Source organism: Heloderma suspectum, chromosome 1 (genome assembly GCF_057233095.1).
Source record: "Heloderma suspectum isolate Gila_16-S chromosome 1, 16-S_ref, whole genome shotgun sequence".
NCBI lineage: Eukaryota > Metazoa > Chordata > Lepidosauria > Squamata > Helodermatidae > Heloderma > Heloderma suspectum.
Genome location: NC_139458.1, coordinates 142,985,097 through 143,009,064, shown reverse-complemented (window position 1 = coordinate 143,009,064; position 23,968 = coordinate 142,985,097). Strand labels below are relative to the sequence as shown.

At 47.6% G+C, this 23,968-nt stretch overlaps 1 protein-coding gene across 1 annotated transcript in view; it reads right to left on the bottom strand.

Moving 5' to 3' along the window:
- Nucleotides 1-19,104: 19,104 nt before the first annotated feature.
- WNT10A (Wnt family member 10A) overlaps nucleotides 19,105-23,968 on the bottom strand; it is a 71,390-nt gene continuing 66,526 nt past the window's right edge. The window contains exon 5 of the mRNA XM_084805551.1: nucleotides 19,105-20,257. Coding sequence (XP_084661677.1) covers nucleotides 19,790-20,257 — 468 coding nt within the window. The 3' untranslated portion in view covers nucleotides 19,105-19,789. The remainder of the gene's footprint in view (nucleotides 20,258-23,968) is intronic.

The window sequence follows — 23,968 nt, the reverse complement described above, 5'->3', positions numbered from 1 at the left end:
CTTCACAGGGTCATACAGATGCAAATTCTTAGAGAACTCTCTGTCTACAAGGAATGCCTTCAGGGGATCCAAATGGAATTTATGAGAGTTGCCCACCGTTTGAAGAGGGAGGCGGTCTCGCTAGCCTAACTTAAAGGGGGGTAGGTCCCTCTCTTCTCGTGAGGCCTCTAAGCGCAGCTTCTCATGCAAGGCCAATTGGGTAGACCGTCTAAGTTCCGCCCCTGCCTTCTCTCTCTTTGCTCTGCGCCTAGCATCTATTAGGTCAACCTCCTGTTCGCTGCCTCTCACGGCAGGGGGGTGAGGAGGGACCCTCAAGCTCAGCCATCTGTACATTTGTAACCTGAGAAGCAGGCCTACTCATATCTGGACTAGCCTGGGAAAACACCTCCCACATGTCTGATGGTTCTCCTTCAGAATCTGAACTGCTGTCCCATTCCCTGTGCTCAGAAACACCCCTGACACCAATGGAAATCTCGACCAGTTTCATCATAACCAGCACTGTGATCCTAGAAGACTACGATGTGGAGCGCCATGGGAACCCAGGCCCCCAAAGAACCAGAACCCCCAGATCCCATCCCACCCCCTGCTGCTCTTGCATCCTGGGGAAGGTCCCATGGCTGCCAAAACCCTGCTGTGCTCTTCCTCAGCCAGCTGAGATGAAAGCCCTTGGCCACAGCCCTCTCAGTAACAACCACCCCCACTCTTAAGCCCTGAAATTAGAGCTTTCTTTGAGCCCGAGGGTGATGCCAGGCAGAAGATAGCACAGCAGTGTTTATATACACCGGTTGGAATTGCTCCCCCACCCCCCCACCCCCCACTGTCTATGCTGCAGTAATTACAGAGTGATGGCCCTGCTGGAGTTTGGTTGTTTGCAGCCTGGCTAGACATGGCATCCTTCTAGGGCATCAGCCTCGCCCAAGCAGCAGCAGCTGGGAATGTGCTGGATCATCAAACCGCAGCTCACCTCAGCTCCCAAAACCAGGTGAGAGCCAACCTAGCTGGGGCAGATCAGTGGTCAGGTCAAACCAGCATCCTGTCTCTGACAGTGACTGGCACAGGACACCCTTAGAGGAAAGTGATTCCCAGGTTCATTCAGAAGGTCCCAGGTTCGATCCCCGGCATCTCCAGGTAGAACTAAGGAAAAAAACCCTGCCTGAAACTCTGAAGAACTTCTGCCTCTCAGTGTCGACAACACTGGACTAGATGGACCAAGGGTCTGACTCAGTAGAAGGCAGCTTCCTATGTGACAATGGCATGTTCCTTACACTCCGATCCCACCTAACTACCCAGACCTGGTTTGTACTGCAGCTTTTCCTTTTTAGTGCTCTGCAGAGATTACAAACCTACAGCACATTTATATCTCCATTTGGCACAGGGTTATTGTTGCAAATCATTTTAGTAAAGCTGATTCTCCCCGGCTGCACAGTGCCCATTGCTAATGGCATTCCCCAGCACTGCAGAGATATGGAACCAACTATGGTCTGAGCATCGGCAGCATAGCCCACATCAAGAAAGGGGCAGTGACAGCATGGGAGGCCCTGGGACACGGCCTATCTTCAGGTTGGAACCCATTGCCCAGCCCATTCTGTTTCACTGGAAGGGCTGTCACAGCAATTCAGCACACTCAGATGTATCCAATCTAGCTTGGTCCCAGCCTCTTAATCCAAGGAACTAGAAGAGGTGGATTAATGAATGCCACAATGAAACCTCTGTGTTACACGCTTCCTGACTGCTCATCTTGGTTAGATGTTTTGGACCAGCCTGATCTACTGCAGGGGTGGGCAGAAGGTAGACTGTGGTCTACTGGGGGACCACTGGATAACTTCTAGTGGACCACCTAGTGCCTGATGATTGCTGGAATTCTTGAAAAGAATGCTGGACTAGTTTCACCTCGATCTGTTCCAACGAGGAAGGCACTTCTAGTGTTCTTAACAAGAAGCACACACTCAAGATCACTTAACACATCCAAGTTGCACTGTAACTGATCAGAGATACTGCATATGCACTTTTGCCATGTAAAATTATCTCACATTGGTAGTCCGTGTGTTTTCCCCCCAAGGCATAGAATTGAAGTCAGCCCAGCCCTGAGCTATTGGATTTGGCCTTGGCTTGACTAGACCCAGTCCGTGATTTGATTCTCTCTTGATTTGTTCTGGACTTCGTACTTTCTTGACCCCTGTCGTTGATGCTCCAGTTCTTGCCTCCCAAACAGATCCAACACATAACACTACACTTCATTCATATTTATACAAACATTCTCTCTCTTACCTTCTGAAGTGGAAGTGGTGGTTTCCCCACACACACACACATAGATGTGCCTTGGTTAGGGGGTCCTTCCTATGCTTCTGTAACAGAACCTCTGCCCATACTCATTACATAAGGGAGGGACCCCATAGCTCCATGGCAGAGCACCTGCTTTGCACGCAGAAAGTCCCAGGGTCGATCCCCGGCATCTCCAGGTAGGGCTGGGAAAACTCCTGCCTGAAACCCTGGAGAGCCACCACCAGTCAGTGTCAACAATACTAGGCTAGATGGACCAAGGGTCTGACTCTGTATAAGGTAGCTTCCCACGTTCCTGTGTTCCTAAAATACTCATCACTAGACTATTCGAGGGCAAAGGGGGTGGTCTTAGTGATGTGCCTCCACAAGCAGATCCTACACTTTCAACTCTTTGAAGCATCTGCCCTCAACATAACTCCCTCCAGATGTGTTGGACTATGACACCCATCATGTCAAGTTGGTTGGGGATGATGGGAGGTATAGTCCAACACATCTGGAAGGCGCCCCTTTGGGGAAGCCTGCTTTGAACAGGGCACAGGCCAAAAAGAGGACAAGAAAGAGGGTTATCCAATGTTCCTAGTCTAGATTTACCATAGAAGAAACCACAGCACCAATGTAAAAGCACTCAGCTAAGCAAGCAACAATAAGGAGTTCCAGCTTTTGTTCATAAGGCTGCCAACCAACGCACACACAAAAACAGCATGTCCTGTTCTTGCATTTTAACACATGTCACTGCATTCCTGTGGAAATCAGGGTGTGAGAAGAGGGCCTGGAGATAATCGTTATCTATGATAGCTGATCAAACAATTGTTCGACACTGGAGCTGAGGCTATTTCAAAAGTTGGCAATGCAAAAGGTGTGTTGAGCCCCCTGAATTCACAAGCTATGTTACTCTTCCCTACCTTGGAGAACCAGCACGTGAACTTTGTGTTTTCTCCTCAGTACCTGGGCTTCAAATGAGTTTTTCTACCCTGTCTCCCAATAGCCTTGTGAACTTTCACAGTCAGCTCAAGTCACACCTAAGCAGAGACTTTCACACAGAGTGACTAATCATAATTTCACCACACCAGTACATACAGTCCATATTCCTGCAGTACTAGGGCGATTTTGTTATTCTTCATTGTGGGCATGGTAGGGGCTGATTTTTACATTGTACAAATGATGATCATGGGAGGCAGGGAATCCCTGTAAAATGTCACTGTCATTGGGTTGCTTGTTTTTTTATGAAAGGGAAACTAGGAAGGACACAAAGGATACTCGTGCCCAAGCATACTTGGGTTCCCTTCTACGCACCTATTTTACTGGGGAGAAATCTGCTCCTCTTTGACCCAGTAAAATGTTCAGTGCATTAACAATGCGCCCATACCACAGACAACGCCTTTCAGATGCAGGTCAGATGTTTTATATCTCCTGATATACAATTGTTGTTAACCTGCTCTGGGCCCAGCAGGCTATAAATACAAATAAATACATACATAAAACACAAACAGGGCAGGTCAGATGTGCTTTATAAGCACTTCAGATCAGCACTGCATTGCCATATGCAACCAGTATAGGCGCGCTTCACAGTTTAGTCACTGCATAAAAGAAGTCAGCGCTGTTATCATCCAATGGACTTCTCCAGTCTATTTTAAAATACCCAGTTATGACTGGTGCCATCATCAAAAACTGTTGTTATGCACCATGCACTACTAAATCTTGCTTTAGTAGTTCTAGGAACATAGGAAGCTGCCTTATACTGAGTCCGACCCTTGGTCCATCTACCCCAGTATTGTCAACACTGGCTGGCAGCAGCTCTCCGGGGTTTCAGGCAGGAGTTTTTCCAGCCCTACTGGAGATGCCGGGAATCGAACCTGGGACCTTCTGCATGCAAAGTCCAAATCAGCCCCCCGTCAGTAGCCACGAATGTAGACAATACACACTTGAGTGGTGGGTTAGGAACAGACCTTACTTGAGATATTTAACAGGCTTACATCCCAAGGTAAGTTGGCTGATGTCAGCCACATGCTCAGCATCCCTTGCAGAAGGAAGTAGGAAGAAGAAACAGGAGAGTAGAGGGAGGAGACAAGGAAAAGGCAATACAATCTCCCAGAGACCCCTCCCACCTGACTCAGGTACATATTAACCCTTCATGTTCAGGTTAAGTGACTCATGGCCCGAGTCCCTCCAACAAAAGCAGGTACTCTGCCACTGAGCTATGGCCTCCCTTCTGAGGAGACTTTAGTTTTTATGTGATAGAATGAAAGGGCTCTTCTCTAGTCACCATTTGATTTCATTAAAGGTAAAGGTGTCCCCAACCAGTCGTGTCTGACTCTAGGGTGTGGCGCTCATCTCCATTTCTAAGCCGAAGAGCCAGCGCTGTCCGAAGACGCTTCCGTGGTCATGTGGCCGGCATGACTGAACACCGAGGTGCACGGAACGCTGTTACCTTTCCCGCCAAAGCGGTACCTGTTTATCTACTTGCAATTTCTTGCTTTCGAACTGCTAGGTTGGCAGGAGCTGGGACTGAAGACGGGAGCTCACTCCGTCACGCGGCACCCGGGTCTCGAACTGCTGTCCTGCCGACCTTCCAGTCTGCAGTTCAGCGTCTTAACCCACGGCCCACCTCTGCTAAAAGGGGAATCCGTCATTACTTACATACATACTTCCTATCTATTAATGGCAAACTCATTGTCCAAGTCTGGGTAGCCAAAAGAGCACCATTCAGACACAAGAGGGAGGCACTGGCAGGCTCTAAGGCATCCCAAGTTTTGCAAAAGTACAAAAAAAAAGACTACAACCCCACCTCCCAAGTGTGCGTGTATGGGGGGGGGGCCAAACAGCTCAATGAGGACTGAGCATTCTCAGTGGGCAGAGAATGTTGACTGACTGTTGTTGGGAGGTGGGGAATAGACAACTGGGAGGAGGGGTGGAATGACAGGTAGAGCTCGCTGGCTGGAACCTGAACAGGGAGCACGCCGTACTGCATCATTTTGTAGCAGGTCCCACTTGTACATATATAGTACAACAATCACATGTAGCCAATAACAGGCACGCAGTGCGCAGTTACATTTTGGTGCCAGTTTTGTAACAATATTCTTACCTGGTTATGGAATGGTGGGTGCACTAATCTGGCACCTCCTGTTGGCTCCCAGCTGCCTTCCCAGATGATGTTCTAGGGGGATATGCACACCCTGCAAATGGCTGTTGCCTAACATGTATGCAAGTTAGGCAGCAGACATTTGCAGGGTGTGCATATGCACACATGGTAGTTGGGGGCCCCAATTTGCCCTGATTGCACATTCCAGGAATGATGAGGTAGGGCATGAGCGGAGCGCACCATGAGTATGACCTGACGCCTGTGCATCGATCCTAAGTATCTTCCCTTTGTTTTCCATCACCCTGCCCCTTCCATCTTGTCACATCAGCAGGCACCTGCTCTCACTGTAATCCCCAGAAATACAGCATTGTGCCTTCCCATGTCTGGATACCCAAGAAATCATGATTGCCATGACATTTAACACATATAACTTTGAGTATTTAGAGAACTTTGCATATATTATCCTACAATCATTACAACAATCTTTAAAGGTAGGCCAGTATTATTATCCCCATACAGCAGATGAGTAGCCGAGAAAAATGTAGCTTGCCTAAGGCCACCTAGTATGTTTGTGGCCGAGACAAAATTTGAACTGCAGCTCGCGGCTTACACTCTCAGCTACCAAAGGTCCACTGTTTAGCTGCTCCCACTTGCAGTAGGAGTAATTAGGCAGTGTTTATGAGCACGTGACGTGCGAACCCTCCCTATATGTTCTTATGCAAAGCCTGTGAAAATAAAGCTATCAGAGATGGGATCTATCTAACCATGCAGAGATGCTTTAAGAAGATATGAATGTCCCAACTTTGATGGATCTCTCACCGCAATCCTATGTACAGTTACTTGTGAATAGGTCCCACTGACTTCAGTGGAACCTACTTGCTCCATCTGGGCCATGTGAGAGAGCAACTCTTGGCCGACTTGCAAACTTCCACATGCATACAACTTCCATCTGCTATATATAGCTGGAAGTGCAATGTTTGGGTTGTTGTTGTTGTTCAGTCGTTCAGTCGTGTCCGACTCTTCATGACCCCATGGCCCATAGCACGCCAGGCCTTCCTGTCCTGCGCTCTCTCCCGGAGCGTGCTCAAGTTCATATTCATTGCATCAGTGATGCTATCTAGCCATCTCATCCTCTGCTGTCCCCTTCTCCTTTTGCCTTCAGTCTGGTGTTATACTCTGGCACTGCTCCAGGGAACCCTTCCTGCATTAACTTATACATTGCAGAGGAATCTGAGAGGTGTTCTAGGTCACACGTGCAGTTCATACTATGGTGGTCATGTGTCCTACTTTATGGAGGACAGTCCTCTATTTGATGGCATTTTCTGTTTGAAGGGCTGTCCAGTCCAAGTCCAGTTTAAAGATAAAGAAACACCAGAAGAGAGAGTAGATCAGTGCCCTTGAAGTCACCATGTAGCACCTGGGCAGCAGACTGAGCAGGCAGCCAGGTCACAGTCTTCCCCACTATGATGAGATGTATTGTGTTTGTATTCAAATGATAGTCTTTATTTCCAAATTTGGCTAGATAGCATCACCGATGCAATTAATATGAACTTGAGCACACTCCGGGAGAGAGCGGAGGGCAGGAAGGCCTGGCATGCTATGGTCCATGGGGTCACGAAGAGTCGGACACGACTGAACGACAACAAATATAAATTAGCAGATGAACAGTTTATGCAAAGCTGTGTCCTTTTTTTAGTCCTCACTTTTTTGGGTGATGCTTAAGAGGCCACCCTAGTTGATGCGAAGTTCTAGCTAGGCCTGCTGGGACTTAACGTTTCTCCATAGGGTCTGGGAATGCTCCCCAGAACACAGAACAGGCGAAGACTGATAGTGGTGGTGAGCAAGCTGTCATTCAGAGAAAGTTGATTGCCATTACTGTTATCTTGTCACCAATGAACCCCAGGGTTCTCTGCAGCACAGTTTGGAAAAAAAACACACACCACTGGTTTAGATTGACAGCCATCAGCAGAGCTAAAAGTGGCTTATACAGGCAATAAGAAGAGGCCACAGCCAAGACTGAGATGTTTGAACCTGCGGTCTAGGGATTCTGCCTTGGATGTAATTGAAAGCTTGCCCATTGGCTATTCTTCAGTGAATCCTATTATCCAGGCATCTCATAGGCTGCATGGATGTACTGGGATGCATTCCACCTTGTTTTATATGCAGTCAGTCAGTGTGCATAAGGATCTCTGTGCTGTGCAAGCTGAGAAGCCCCAAATCCAGTCACCGTGGAGCAACCTCACTGGCGAACTCCAACCTTGCCTTTGCATACAATCCATCCCTGGGCTGTAATTAAGCTGCAGCTGGAAAGCCCCAGCACCCAAGAACTGAGGAGCTGGGGATGGGTCCAACCGCAGGCAGCTGCAGGCACCCACATGAGAGCGTGGATTAGAGGGCAAGGCCCCACCCGGCCCATTGATCTCCTCCATGCTGATCAGCAAGAGCAGGCAGAGGCGCTAGCTTTTGACACCCTGCCCCTCTTGAGCTGTAGTTTCCATGACAATCTTCTGCAAACAGCAGTTTTGCTGCCCTGCCAGGCTCACGCAGACCTCTAGGTAGAACTGGGAGAGCAAGCCTTAGATGAAGGCATGCGTTACAATTATTTTAAATTTTAAAATCTGATATAAATCAAAATCATGTATTTTTAATTTATATCAGATTTTTTAAATTAAAAATAATTTTAACATGTGCCTCCATTTAAAAACAACCAGGTAAAATCTGAATTGAATAGCAACAAACACGTTAAAGCCTACACATCATTTCGTAAAACCTAATCATGACCATCTATCAGATACTTGAAATTAAAAAGCTGTTTTTCTTGGTAAAATAAAGAATGATGAGGTCCTATACATGTCCACTCAAAAGTAAGTCCTATTGAATTCAACAGGGCCTGCTCCCAGGTACGTGGGTATCAGATTGCAGCATAATGGCTCTGAAGCTTAGACTTGGACATGTTGCATTAATGACAGTGGAACCAACCCTTACTGCCATCACAAATTGTAAGTGTGCACAATCCCTAAATTTTGAAGAAGGATAAAAATGTTTGATGCAAATCTTGCTGGATGAACCTTTGGTAAGCTTTGCATCCAAAATCAGGCTAATGTGGGCTAAAATGTGCACATTGCAAAGACATGAAATTTCATGCACAGGAATTCTGTTCTAAATGTTCCCATTACTTCCCTCTTCCTCCTTCAATGGCATAAATGTTTATTTCCTCTCCATATTTCTTTGTTTTCCATAGCATATACCCTGGGATCTAGACCCTCCTTTGTAATTGTTACCAAGACAAGATCAATCATTTTGCTAAGTAAGCTGTAATACAGACAACTAAATTAGGGACCCTTCCATGGTATCATTATCCGATAGCTTCCAATTATACAAACTACACCTGCTCTACTCAATTTGCTGGACTCCTTTAAAAATCTGCAAGGAGGGTGGGATTTTAGGAGGGTTCTAGAAATAAACACACACCTGGATTGCATACACACCTGGCTGTTCTACAGGTACAAGTCCATCCCATGGGTTTGGTGAGAGAAAGACCTACCCTCCTTTTTACCCCCTTCTGTTCTATCCACTTTTGATATAAACAAACAAATCCAGTTTCTTTCCTGCCCCCACCCCATCCTCTTTCTCTTTGCAGATTTAGGATCTTCAAAATGGAAACTGGAGTTTGAGGCAGAGATCAGGCAGGGTAAGAAGCAGAGGCTGAAGGTGGATAAGATGTTCTGGCCTGGATGAAGATACTTGGAAGCAGATAACCACAAGTCTGGAAGATTCTAGAGCCGCTTTCTCAAGCTGGTGCCCTCCAGATGTTTTGGTCTACAATCCCAGCCTCCCCCCTCCCCGGCTGCAGGAGGCTGGGAGTTGTAACCCAACACATCTGGAGGCTCCAAGTTGGGGGAGGCTGCTCTGCAGCAGGGGTGGGCAGAAGGTAGATCTCCAGATGTTTTGGATGTCAAGTCCCAGAAGCCCCTGCCAACATGGCCAATTGTCAGGAATGCTGAGAGGTGAAGTCCCAAACATCTGGAGATCTGCTTTCTGTCCACCTCTGCCCTAGAGTGTCAAAGCCTTGTAAAAGAAGAGTGTAACAAGTGCCTTTTCTATGGGCATCTTAATATATAGCTTCCTTAGTGCAGCAGTCTAAGCAATGGGGAGTGTGTTCCCCCCCCCCCCCGCTGCTTTCTGGAAGACCTGGATACATAAGAATTGGGGGAGAGGGTCCTTCCTCCACACTAGCTCTGCTTGTTGCCTGTGACACCGGGAACAGAGATGGCTGGGGTGCTGCTGCTCCTCCTGCTGCATTTGCTTCCCTCCCTGGCCCACCTCACTTAGGCTTCCTTCCTAGTGAGAACAGAAAATGTCTGTAGCTGGGCGTTCCCGATGCATCGCCAATGCCCCTGGAGGGGAATACCTCTGCAATGGGTGTTCTGAGCAGGGAATAAATACCGAAAGCCTTACTCACACACATATCCACACTGCTCACAAGCGCTCACTGCCTCCCTCCAGGAGATGCAGCAGAAATCTCCACCAAGGGAAAGTCCTACTGTGGTAAAATATTTGCTGATCAGCACTAGATCTTTCCAGAAACTGAAAGGAATTTGGAGTTCAAAGGGCAGGGTGAAACTGGGCCAACAGGAATTTAGGGAGTCCGGTCTTGGGGAGTTCACACAATGTTTTAAAAATCATAGAGATGTTTTAAAAAATATTAACTGAATATGCCTACAAATTATGAAATTAAACACAGCGACATGATCACTAGTCTTCAAGTGTGTTCAGCTTCTGGTTTGCAGCATGCAAGCCCTAAACAGCATGTGTGCATAAATTAGCGAGTCAAGATTCACCAGTCCTACAACAGACCATGGGTTATTTGAGAGTTGTTTAACCCTCAAAAAACCCCTGCCACCTGAGTTCAGATGACACAACAAACCATGGCAACCACCTGCCAGGGGCTGAATATGCAAAATGGCCACTGGCACGCACCACATCCACCATGGCTTAAATAGGCCACAGTAGGCTGAAGTGATTGTGTGAACCAGGTCATGGTGACCTTTCAGATGGTTACCAGGCATGGCCATTGTCTAGTTTGCCAGGGCTTTAAAGTGGCTACCTCTCCCTCACTCCATTCTTTATTCCACCAGTGGCTGTCGCCCTGATGGTTAAGGAATAAAGTTGCCATCTTTTCTTTTTCAGGCGAGGCTTGGCGAAGAGCCAGACAGGCTGGTATCGTGGTTAGAGCAAGGGGAGCAGAACCTTTTTCAGCATGAAGGATGAATTCAATTTCAGAGAAGCTTTCAGGGATCACATTCCAGTGGCGGGCAGGGTCGAAGGCAAAAGGGGGCAAAGCTACAGGCAAAAGGGCAGGGACCAAAAATACCAGAAAATTTTAGCCTATAAAACTCTTACTGACAGTAACAAAGCCTTAGGAAAGGCATTTCAACCTTTTAGAATGCGGGGAGTGGAGGACTGCACACAAACTGGGAAACCACCAAACAATCAGTGGTTGAGGGAAAGTGGTTGGAGCCAGGCGAAGGGGATGTGGTGACCTGTGGAACCCTGGAGGGCTGGATTTGGCACCCAGGCCTGAAGTTCTGCTCCCCTGAGTTAGAGCAAGGGTGGGCAGAAGGTAGAACAGGATATACTAATAGATCTCTGTGATTTACAGTAGATCACCAAAGGTTCAGTCTCCCAATTGCCTAACAGAAACTAAAAAGAGCCCCCTCCCCCATTAATTTGATGAAAAAGAACTCTGGGGGTGGGGGGAGAACCAGGAGTGGATTTTTGTGTGGAAGGACTTATCCGCTTGGTTCTGGTACTGATCACAAATTCCTGGTCTGCTCAGACGCACCCTGTTCTTTAATTCTTATAGTATATGTCAGCCTACCTATTGTGTACCTGGCTTCAGGTGCAAAGTGGGTGAATCTCAGGGTTCTAGGAAAAACACAGTTGCTCCCAGAAGCCTGAAGCCTGTCCACCCCTGGGTTAGAGTGCCATACTCAAGTTCATTCAAGTTCAAATCCCCAGTCAGCTCACTGGGTCAGTCATTATTCCTTAGCCTAACTACCTCACAGGGTTGTTGTGAGGATAAAGGGGGTGGGGATAAACCATATACACATCCCGAGCTCCTTGGAGAAAGGGTAGGATATAAATGGGATGCAAATAATAAATAAATTGCCTTGGGTTGGGTTGGCCCTTCCAATACCAGAGCCAAGCCAAGGTCTGGAACATCTGAAAGAATAATAACAAAAGTGCCTCAGAACACATGCAGAGTACCGTGCCCTCCACCCATGGGACCACTACCTATTTCCACCCTTTTAGGGTTAAGCCCCACCATCTCTTTTTGTTTGTTTGGAAATTAAGCACCCCTGCAGCCCCTGTGCTTTCAGCGGCTGCATGATGGGGCAAGAACTGCAGTCAGCAAAGCTTTCCCCACTATTTTCATGCTGGGAAAGATGAATCTGTTGAATGTCTACCTGTTACGCCACCTTCTGCGTGGGCGGTATCCATGCCACACAATTGCTCCAGCGTGTTTTGTGCAACACAGTCTAACTGTTGCTGTGCTGTAAAACCTCTAATTTGCCCATTCATTTTGCCTTGTAACAGAGGCAGAGGCAACCTTTGGATTTAGCTTGTGATCAGTTCAGCTCCTGGGGCACGTGCCCACTTGCTTCCCTAGGCAGGTGTTTGTTCAAACTTGGACTTATTGGCAAACAAGATCAAGTGGGAAAGGACTTAGGTGGAATGCAGAGTTACTCAAACATGATCAGAAACAATGGATATGGAGAACTTTATTCTGCCAAAGCAGAAAGAGGCTGGCCTGTTTTTATTGGTTTTAATTAGCATTGCCAAGTTGCAACCTGGAGAACCTACCTTTACCTTCCTGGCTTCTGTCGCTCACCCTCTTCCCCAGTCTGTTGTGGGGCAAAATTAAAACACTACTTGCTTTGGCAAACAGGGAGAAGGAGGTGGCAGCACAAGGCCTAGGAAAGTGGTGCGCTGGTAATGGCAGCTTCTCCCACTGTATTGGAACTACTGTCAAAGTTAATGAGAAGTTCTCCAGCCAGATCTACATGGCAACAGGATGTGAAGCCCTTTCAGGTTTAATGAGGATGTTCATGAAATCAGCTTTGGTCCATCAGGGACACAGGTAGCCAGAAAAGTGGAGTGTACAATACCTTAAAACACACTTTCACAGGTCACACTGCACGTCAATCCTCCTTACTTTGGGGTCGTGTGGGCAGAGTCCCGCCACTTGCATCCAACCTTATCAAACACGTAGATGCCACTGAGCAAATGACAGGCTTGTTCCCTGCTGCTGTCCATGCTCTTCTGCTCAGGGAAGTTTGAAAGTGATGAATTAAGCCCCATAGTTTAACCCTACATCGTTCCCGTCATCCACCATTGGGATATTATAAAAGATTAAGGATTGAAGCTGTGCTTTTATGAATGGAGAAAACAGGCTGCATTCTACACATGAGTCAACCTGCTATCCTGACACATCGGAATTGTGAAACTGCACCTTTAAGAAGGGAGAAAACAGGCTGCATTCTGTGAATGGGTCAAACCTCTAATGGGAAAGCAGGGTAGGAGGAGGGAGAAGGGGCTCTGATTGTCTCAATTGGAGAAAGGTGCATGGGAAGAGCAGGTGGTGGCAGAATGGCAGCTCCTTATGGAGCCCCTTTGCCACCCCTTTGGCTCACTTTCTTGCCTCTGCTCCTTACATCTGAGTAGATCTAGTGGGCTATTCTCCCAATCCCTCTCACCCAAGCAGGCACAGCCAGGCACCGACACACCGCTAGGGACATCCAGCATGCAGGATTTAATATGGGTGAGTGGGGCACACTGCAGCTGAAGCGTGCAGGAGCCACATTTAATGTAAAATACGTGCTAAAACAACTTTCAGAAGATGTACTTTTTAGAGGGGAAGCGGCGGAGTGGCCATGACATCATGTGTCTTCTGTCTCTGTGCTGGGAGTTTTAGGACTTTTTTCTGTCTAAAGCTGCAGAAATGTCATTTAAAGCCTCTGGAATAGCTGCACTCTGGAAAAGAAGGATTCCAGGATGAGGTGACATTGCGCATGTAGAAGATAACCTTCAAGGTCTCTATGAGGCTCTGTGGTCCTAATAGCCTTACAGCCTCCCAAGAAGGGTCTTCACTACTGCCTCTATTCCTGGGAAGAGAGCTCAGTGGTTCCCAGGCCAGGCAGGGTATGCCTTGATGGAGCTCCGTCCACCCCTTGTTTGATCATGGGGAGGAGGGAGACAGCCTATCATTCATACAGCCCTGATACCTGCCAACAGGAGATTATGGCACATTCTGGGATTGGGGAGGATTCCCCCATGCTAAAATGATGTCCTTTGCCGGTTCAGGTCTCTCTCCCTCCTGTGTCTTTTGCAGCACAAAAGAGGTTGAAGTAGGCAGAAGAATTTGGAATATTATGCTTATGAAGTAACTCACGTGGTATTTCTGGGAGTAGAAGGAAAGATTAATTCAATAAAGGCTTTTCCACACACTTTTAAAATATTATTTTTAAATAAATTGACTCCATTTATCCCATACTGGAATCAGATCAGATCTAGAGGACTTGCAGTTTTGCATGTAGCAGCTATGATGTAAAAATTGAGTTGACTGCTCTTTTTGTAAGATATATGTTTGGTGTTTTAATTAAGATTTTTAAAAAGAAAAGATAAAGAAGGCAGACAGTTCGCCCACAATTTGGGGGAAAGTAAGGGAAGAGAGCAGAAAGGCAATCTGATCCAGTTTTGTATTTTGATAAAAAGTGGGGGGGGGGGTTAGTGATGCATCATCATCATCATCGGAGAAAGAAAAATAACAATATTGATGTATAAGTGTATGTGCATGGGGGTTAATGCAGTCTCTGCCACAGCTGCTCCTCTCCACAGCTCTATCAAGCAGACATGGGTGTGTGTTCCTTGCTGGACAGTTGTTGGGGGTGGGGTGGGGTGGGGGTGGGGGTGGGGTTAAGTGCAGAAGGATTAATAACTAGAGCCCAGGGCAGGGTTGCTTTGGGAATGTGCATTATCATCTGTGGCGGCCCAGTGAGATCACACGCTCCCAACCAAACCCCCCTTGCTTTGAGCTTGCAAACAGATGCTGAGTTCAAAGGGCTGAGGTGTGATTGATGTGTGGGGATAATTGCCCCCCCCACTCTGCCCGATGCATACACATCTCCCCCCCCCCCCGCCCCTGCCTGTGAAGAGTGGAGAATGCTGATGGAACTGAGTGAGTGTAGAGAATGCTGGCAGAACTGAGGGAGCCGAGGTGGCCTTGGGAACAAAAACAGAAAAGACCAGAGTATGAGGGACTGGGGCAGGCAGCCAAGCAGGTGAAGTGTGTGAGGGGGATGAGATTCGACTGTACCACAAAACAACTCTAGGTCAGCACTTTGCAGAGGAGGAGATGGCATATTTGCTTTGGGAGCGGAGGAGACTGACTTTGCCTCCCAAGGGTACCTTGGTGCTCACAGTTCTACTGGTCTGATACCGGCCCCCGCACTACCATTAGGCAGAGTGAGGCCCCAGGTGCTGCAGGGCAGCAGTGGCAGCCTCCTGGCTGCTCCTCATGAACTCTTCAGCTGTTCCCCTCTGTTGTTCTCCACACAACTTAGGCTGGGTTCCCTAAACTATCCTGCTGCCTTCAGTGTGGTGGAGGCTATATTCCGTCGCCAGAGTTGAAGCAGTAGGATTCAACTGCCGGTCCAGACAATTTCTTTGTGTGGACTGGGGAGGGGGCGCCATCTTGTCCTTTACCTCAGGAGCAAAATGTCTTGGGCCAGCCTGATACAATAAATGACAAGCAAGATGTGGAAGGGATGAGGTTATGTGGAGGAGGCAGATCCCAGCAGAGTCTAGAAGGCCTAGTTCTGTAGATAAAGTGTGCGAGCGGCAACCGTGTGTTGAGACCCAGGGGCCAGGGCTCATTGAAAGCATGGATGGGAGAGGGTAATGTTGAGAGACTAGGAGGGCAGGACTGTGGGAAAGAGGTCGGGCTCTGAGCATGCAAGGGCGAGTGTGATAAGCCAGCATACTGACAACAGGACAGGATCTGGCTGGAGGCACAAGGAGGACCCAGGAGAAATAGAGGTGGCTGTTGTGGGGTGGATGTTCATCTGAATATATTACCAAAGGCACAAATGGTGAAAGTTGTTCCTCAGCAGCTATAGACCAAGGATGCAGGCCCTCTTTTAGTGCAAGGGCCAAATTCCATTTCGGAGAGGTTCTTAGGGGGTCACATTTCACTGCTGGGCGAGGCCAAAGGCAAAAGGGACAGGGCCAAAAAACCAAACATATCAGAATATTTTCGTTTAAACTTGTTACTGCCAGTAACTAAGCTTTAGGATAGGCATTTCAACCATTTTAAATAAGGAAAAAAACTGCACAAAAGCAGGAAAACCACCAACAGATTGGCAACTGGGAGAAAGGGGTGTGGCCTTCTGGGAACTGCAGAAAGCCAGATTGGGACCACCAGAGGGCTGGATTTGACCCCTAGGCCCAAAGTTCTGCACTCCTGCTATAGACTACATACTTTGATGTAGTTCACAGGAGTGGTGGCAATCCACTGTGGCTTAAATAAGCCATGGTGGGTTGCAGCGCATGCCAGACACCATTGTGAATATTCAAGCCACAGTAGGCAGACACTGTGGCTTATCGTGACGTGCGAACTCGGGCAAGGTGGCTAGTTGCCGTGGGTAACAAGCCACCCAGAACCCATGGGCTGTAGTATTATTTAAGTTATTTATGTAGTCATTTAAGTGACAGTGGGTGCTGCCAATCATGTGAACCAGCTCTTTCTATAAGATCAGAGATAGGCTCAAAAGGGAAAGAGATAGCCAAGTTCCACTCCCTCTCAATCAACTTAAATGGCAACACAGCCTCAGTGGTCAGGATCCTCTCCGAGGATCTTCTCCCTGCCTTCACTCCCTCATGCGCTGCCCATAGACCTTACATAATCAAGTCTAAAAGGACCCTGAAACCCATCTAGTACAGTCCCTTGCATCCAGACAGACCAAATGATGACCAAATTATTCAAACAGATTAGTTCATTCCCATTTTATACAGACCTATAAGCAGAGAGCAGCAGAAGGAACTCAAGAGGCACTTTGCCAAAGATTTGGAAGGCCAAGACAAACAAGCTCACACAGAGCTCAAGCAGGAGCTACACTACAGACTGTAGAGACCAGCCTTCCTCAACCTGATGCCCTCCGGATGATTTGGACTACAACTCCCAGCATTCCTGACCACTGGCCATGGGGGCTGGGGCTGATGGGAGTTATAGGCCAAAACAACTGGAGGGCCACAAGAGGCCCATCCCAGCTTTATACTAGTGGAGAGAGAGAGAGGCATATAATTAAAAAAAAGATTAACAGCCCACGAGGGTGTGTGCATGCGAGCATGCATATACATGTGTGTTCCTTCTGGACAATGCAGTGATCAGACCTACATGAAAGCAAAATCCATTCCTGAGGCTGGCATCTTATTTTCTTGACACAGCAAAAATTCAGTGGATGAAGCTTTCTCCAGTCTAGAGATGCACTGATGGAGAAAGCCTTGCCAGATTATAGGTTATGCCACATGTGTTAAAGGCACAGAATTCCTGTCAGAAAAAGGAAAGAAAGAAAAGAAACCCTGTTTTGCATTGGTGTCATTTCTTTCATAGCCCCAGTATTTGCAGGGCTAGCCCTACCATTAGGTCGAGTGAAGCAGCCACCTCAGGCAGCTGATTTGGAGTAAAGGGCACCAAATTGTTAGGTTTTAAAAAGTGATTAGTATTGTATTTTTACTGTCAGGGAAGGGGAGAAATGTTTATCACATTTTCTGCTTCAGGTGCCAAAACAACTTGACTGGCCTTATGTACTTGACTTAGGGTTGTGTGGGGAGAAGGGGCACCATTTGTTGTTCTGCGTCAAGGAGCAAAATGTCTTGGATCAGCCCTGTATAAGGCTGGTCTTCCTAGGTCAGGAAGGCCCCAGTCAGCAGGCACACTTTGGTCTTGAATTCCATTTCCACTAGATTTTGTATTTTTTCAGAGGCACCAAAGTTAAAGCGAATTTAGTGGTTCCCCAACCCTATGCCACACCCCACCTATCCTGATAGAGGCCCTAGAGAAATTCAGCCTGTGCCCTTCCCTGGATACAAAGCCCTTCCAGGTGATGACACCTCCCCCAGCCTTTGGCGGGCTGAAAATTAAAAAGAAGCTGACAGCTCCAGAATGTGATGCTAAGATACCACCCACCAACGACCTGCAGCACCCTGGAGCCTTATAAAACACAGTTGCAGGGAGCTCCTTCCTGGCTAGGCCTGTGCTCCCTGCCCACTCTTTCCTTCCCATCTAGTGTTCCTTTTGCATAGCCTCAGGGCCAACATTATAGGCAGGGTGGGGATTTATCAGACAGCACAAGATACCAATAGAGTGATTCATCATCACCCAGCCCATGCAGGGCAAAGCAGATAAGTAGTGTAATCTGCCCCAGAGAACACTGGTTGATGGGCAGATTAAAAATATAATAAATAGAAAAGCACTGCTACTTACTACCACCACCCATACACTGACCCTGAATCCCATACACATTCTGCCCATAAATTAGGACCCCAAGCTGCCCACCTACTGGGGTTGTTGACCATTCTTATTCTTAACCAGCTGGCAGAAGAACCCAATCATCTAAGTCATTTCTGTCTTGGAAAGAAGCAACCTAGGAATATTTCCATGCTGCCTCGTTTTTACATGGGAAATCTTCCCCTTTTAGAATAAATGGTTGTTTTGCCTTCCTCCTATTTTTCCTCATAGGGGGATTGTTCAGGTTCCTCCCCTCCCCACCCATCCCCATGCCACCCTACTTAAGTGCAACAGATTCTTGGGAAGGGTTAGAGATACCACTGAAGCCTTGATCCAACAGATATCCCAGACATTCTCTGGCTGCAGTAATAAAACTTCAGAATTTACCAGAAAGGCAAGAAAAAGTCTTGTGGCACCTTAGAAACTAACCAGTTAATTGTAGACTACAGTCCACTTCATCAGATGTTCTGAGTTGCAGGGTATATATACACATGGTGGACTGTAAACAAAGGTCAGAGGTAAATGAAATGCAGGAAGTACAGACAGTGACATGATTAACACTGTCTGTACTTCCTGCATTTCATTTTCCTCTGACCTCACTGTTTACAATCCCACCCCCCAATCTCCACCAAACCATCTGTTTCTCTGGATGATACTTCATGCATCTGATGACATGGACTCTAGTCCATGAAAACCTATACCATAATACATCCGTTAGACTTTTTAAGGTGCCACAAGACTTTGTTATTTTCTTGGCAACAAACATAATACAGCTACCTGAAAATTGTCTCTCAAAATTGTTGGAATTTACAAATGTCTTCAAAAACTTCCCACACCAATCACCTCAGCAGTCCACGTGTGCTGGAATCATAAATATAAGTTTCAACTCGTGAAGGCTACACATCCCCCTAATGGGCTACCCCTCGGAACATGTGTAGACCTCTCGCATCTCTCATGACAGAGCTCAACTCCTGAGCTTTAGATGAGGACACTTGTATTCTTCCTTCCAGAGGGTCCATTCTGGTGCTCTCTTCCCTGTGGCCCACTCTGCAGGTTCTGAATAAACCAAAGTGCCCACATGAGCTTTTGTGAAATGCCATTCAAAGGAAACATTCCATATTTAACCTAACACATCACGTCTCCAGCATTGTACTTGCAAACACACACACACAGCACCATCTCCAATTCACTTTTATTTTCACAATAATAAAATAACTTACCAACCACAGTTACTGCCTTAAGTGCCTGTGGCACTTGCATGATGGGACGCTAGAGACTCTGCACCCCCACCCTTCAATCTCCTGTTAGAAACATTTTTTAAATGAACTCTGTATATTAATTCCCCCTGCCCCCGCCCCTGAACAATAAAAGTACTCATGGGCAGCCCAGATAGGTCTTGACACCATCTGACTTTGAATGGGGCAGCTTCTGCCCAAGTAAAAAACAAACAAACCCAAAGCAAGTATTTTGGTCTGTTGGGTTGTCTGCCACCTGAATGATCCCAGGGCGGGATTTGCAGGGCATGTCATTTTGAGTGAGTGTCTGCATGAGGTGGTTCATGGACCTTAACTTCACAGCTAAAGTTGCCAATGGCCAGAAGCAACTGGAGCAAATGTCACAGACTCCAGCCAGCCCGCTGGGGTGCAGCTCTTTGGAGAGGCACGGCCCACACATATGTCTGTAAAATTGGACTCCTTGGAATCTAGTGCTCATGCACAGGTCAGAAAGGAGGAATGGAAGTTCCAAGGAGACAGGACACATTAGCGCCCCTGGCCACCCAAATGGTGCAGACCTCCATCCTGCTGTGCCACAAATTCAGACGGTGGTGTTTTGGGAATGTCCGGCAGAGGCTGCAGTCCTCATTTGCAAACACTGACCAATTCCGCCCGATGGCACTCCTCACAGGCCACGAAACAGCACCAGTGGAACTTGCAGTTGCAGCGCTCGCTGCGTGTTTGCTGCAGGATATTGTGCCCCCGCCCGCAGCACAGGCTCTCACAGTTGTCCATGCCTGGGCTGGTCTTGTTGCACAGACGCCCCTGCGTCCCCATGGAGTCCAGGGCTGGTTCCCTCTCGCAGAAGTCCGGCGATTTCTCAAAGTAGATCAGGTCGCTCACGCCGGCCCGACGCCGGTGGCGGCCGTGACCCAGCTCCATCTGCCCCGTGTTCCTGTTGTGGGGCCGGATCAGCATGGCCCCATAGAAGCGCTCCTTGAGCAGGGAGCCCACCAGCCGGAACTCGGGGGTCACCTGCCAACATGTCTTCAGCTGGCAGCTCCCAGAGGTGCCATGGCACTTGCATTTCCTCCGCATGTTCTCCATCACCACCTGCCAGGGGCACAAGCGGAGAGCAGTTAATGGAATTCTGCTAACACTTCATATCGTCCTGCTGCTGTCACAGCAGACAGGGCAGTTTCTCTTGAGCTGGGTTTTCAACTTGCTCCCAGAAGTGCACACCGGTTGGCTTTGCCATCCCTTGGAAACACTGAATAGCATTGCTCCGTGTGGTTTTATTCAACTCAACCAACTAGTTACGAAAGGGGTTCTCCAGTGGTTTTTCCATATTGCTGGGCTAAAGAAGAGCTAGAATGGAGTTCAAACTACAATCTGCCTCCATGGCAGGTAGGTTATGTCTTGATTCACAATAGCAGCCCAGATTTATGTGTTCAAAGAACATGAGCACAAGTAGTCCTGGCTCCAGGTTTTCCAGGGCCCTTGGACAAGACAACTTCAGTGGGCCCCCTCCCGCAGTGAGTTTACCTTCTCACCACCATTACCACCAGCTGCTCTTGTTCCTCATCCTCTTTCTTACCATTGCTATGTGCTTGCTTGACAGGCAGAGAGCCAGGGAGCAAGTAGGCAGTGCCATCTACTGCTCCTCCATCTCACCACCACCGTTGTCTGGGCCAGAGCCCAGAGAGGCCGGTGAACAAGGAGGTTGCAGTGGTGAAGCAGAAGAGCAACCCCAGAAGGGGTGATATTAGAGGGGTTCCTGCTGGGGTGTGGTCCCTTGGCCAGTGCCCAACTCTGTTCACCCTTGACACCAGCCCTGAGTGTAAGGGCTGTCAACCCAGAAAAGCGCCCATGTATCCACACTCCATGTGTAGCTCTAATCCAAGTTGGGAGAGCAAATAACCCGGGGTGCTACCAGAGATAGGCCAAGCCAGGACAATGTGCAAGGAGATATGGGCTAGGGAGGAGAATGTTACTGCATTAATGTGCTCCTGGATTTCAATAAGATATCCTTAATCATCACTGGTAATAGGGAGGGGAGGGGTCCGCATTCACATGGGGTGTAGGCGAGAGTTGCATTGGCCCTTCCTAGGATTCAACACAAATAGATCCAAACTGTTCCCAGTTGCTATGGTGTTCATTAAGGGGTCGGATGAGGATAGTTTGTGCAATAGGGGTGCAGCTCGTGGAGCACCCGGTTACATGAAGCAACATGTGGACAGGCATGATAGGGCTACAAACCATTTGGGTTGCCGGGTGCAGACTGGCAGAGTGAGGATGAAGGAGGACGTTGTTATTCCAAATGTATGTCAACAGTAAAATCATGAGATTTAAACACAAAAAAACAAAAAGCTGGCTTTAAATAATAATTTTTGAAGTGTGTTTAGCCTGAGGCAGTAGATGTGCTAAGCACGAGGGCAGCAGAAGCAAACTTTATTTTATTCCATAGCATCATGATGGTGCCATGGTTTGACTTTAAAAGCTGAAACTGTGTATGCTCAGAGTATTTCTTTTCTCATGGCAAATGGGAGGTGGTGGTGGTTTTTGCTCCAACCTATCAGGAAGGTAGAAGCAGTTGTAAAGCATGGAACAGTATGGGCGGGGGTGGGTGGTGGGGAGAGAAATGTTCGTTGTGTGCTTCACAACTGAAGCAATGCATGCAGTCGTCTAAAGCCCCCACCCTAAGGTCATTGTCCAGGGTCTAAAATTACCCAGCTGCACCACTTGCTTGACTGCACTTCCTTGCAGTGCACCAACCAAGACCACGCCCCCTCCCTCTACTAGCTGGAGAGAGCCTGCTTTCAACCACTCGCCTGTTATCTGTACTGAGGCCCTGGAGCAGCAGTGGCAGAGTGTGCTGTACCACCCCAAACGGCAGGCAGGCAGGCATGTTCCAACCAGGAGAGAGGTGACTGCCTCCAGCTTGGGAAATCCCATCTTCCTAATGGGTGGGGTAAGGATGGAGAAGAACTCCATCTAGCTAAGTAAACTAAGTAAATACCAACTAGCCCAGACACCACTCTGAGGGGCATAACTACAATCTTTGGTAGAGATGTACACTGACCCCTAGATTCGACTCAAATCCCAGTTCAGCACTTTGGAAAATGGCCCAGTTCTGCTCGGACTGATTTGGAGACCATCCACTTTGACTTGGGTACTGAACCTGAACCAAGATTTTGAAATCTGAGGCTTCATGCCTCCCATTGACTAGCATGGGAATTTTTTCATAAAAGGGCTATAACTCTTTTTTCTCTTTATTAGAACTGGATAATCTTTGCAGGCATACTCACCCCTTAGAATTACACCTGCCAAATGTCAGAAAAATAGGTGCAGGGGGTTTTGTGCTACACACTTTATATTTTGACTTTTTAAAAGGGTACTACTGATAACATTTTTATTTCTTGGCAGAATTGGATGAAATTTATGGTGATGGTTGCCTCCTCTTAAGGGATTGAGCTTGCCAAGTTTCAGATGAATATACACAGGGGTTTTTGTACAAAAGCAGCCTTAACATTTTGAGAGCATTCCAAAGAGTTTGCACTTATCCTCCTATGTTCCTTGTGGACCATTGTTCTGAAAATGACAGTCAGCCTAATAGTATCTCTAAGTAACAAACAAGCAAAGTCTCAGAAGAACAGGTGAAGCAGTTCATGTGGGAGTCCTCAAATTCATTTCCCTTTCCCTCCTTCCCTGTTTTTGGGGGGCAATTTGTATGAAAATGGCACCATCATAGAGATGTCTCCAGGCAAGAAACATAAGGATAGCTGCCAGGGCTAAGGAGTTATGATGACTGAAAACCAATTTAAGCCTTTTTGTCATAGTGAAGCCTAGTAGCATTGGAGGAATGGCCATCTCACGAGCCCATCCTTGGCTTCCCCCAAAGCACAGTGATTGGAGCCCCTTGTAAAACGTGTCCTAGGAATAGAGGGTGGACCTGTCACTCATTCAACTACCCTCCCTTCCTCCCTCCAAATGTCTGTCTCCAAATAGCATGAAATGGTAACAATGCCTTCTTCTGGCCTGGCTTTGTTTTTGATAGTTTCAGACTGAAGCCTGCTTTGCCTCAGGAAGCACCAAGAAACAGTCTGAAAGGGCCCAATTCTGCTTGGGCTTCATCTGAATCTGATGCATATCCCTAGTCCTTGGGCCCGTTCAGATAAATGGTGTGTCCATATAGTTTCTTTGCTTTAAATTGCTCCACAACATGAAAAAGCTCAGGCTCTACCTGCTGAATTTCTGTCTGCCCTGCAAGCTATTCAAGACACATTGTCAGGAAAACAATGTGATGATCCTATCTGTGTCTGTTCTGGGAACAACAGATATGAACGAACAAGAGAAAACCAAGCTGTAAACCTCTGCGCAGCCATGAAATCCATTGCAGCAGCCCTTGAGAAGTCACCATATCTCAGCTCACCGGGGCATGTAAAGACAAACAGAAAAGTACCGTAAAGCACTTGATACACTTGGCCTGTACTTGCGGCAGTCTTTTCTGCTCTGTCTACAAGCAAAGAAGTGTTAATATCAGAGCGTGGGAGGGAGGCATTTAATGCACTGCAGATTCTGCCATTAGGAGGAGTAGGAATGAATCAATCAGAAAACTGCCAGGGCCTTCCCAAGCCTTATATATCAGGTCAGAACAATTTGGGACCCACCAGGCTGAACTCAGCTGACTACCACCCAACCTACCAAGTGCTTGACAACCACCCTGTTCTTGCAATCTCAGGCAGCAGGCAGAAACAGGTTTATCAAGCTCCTGGCAGGCCATCACCACAGCACAGTTTTGACAGATTGTGTCAAATTTGGCAA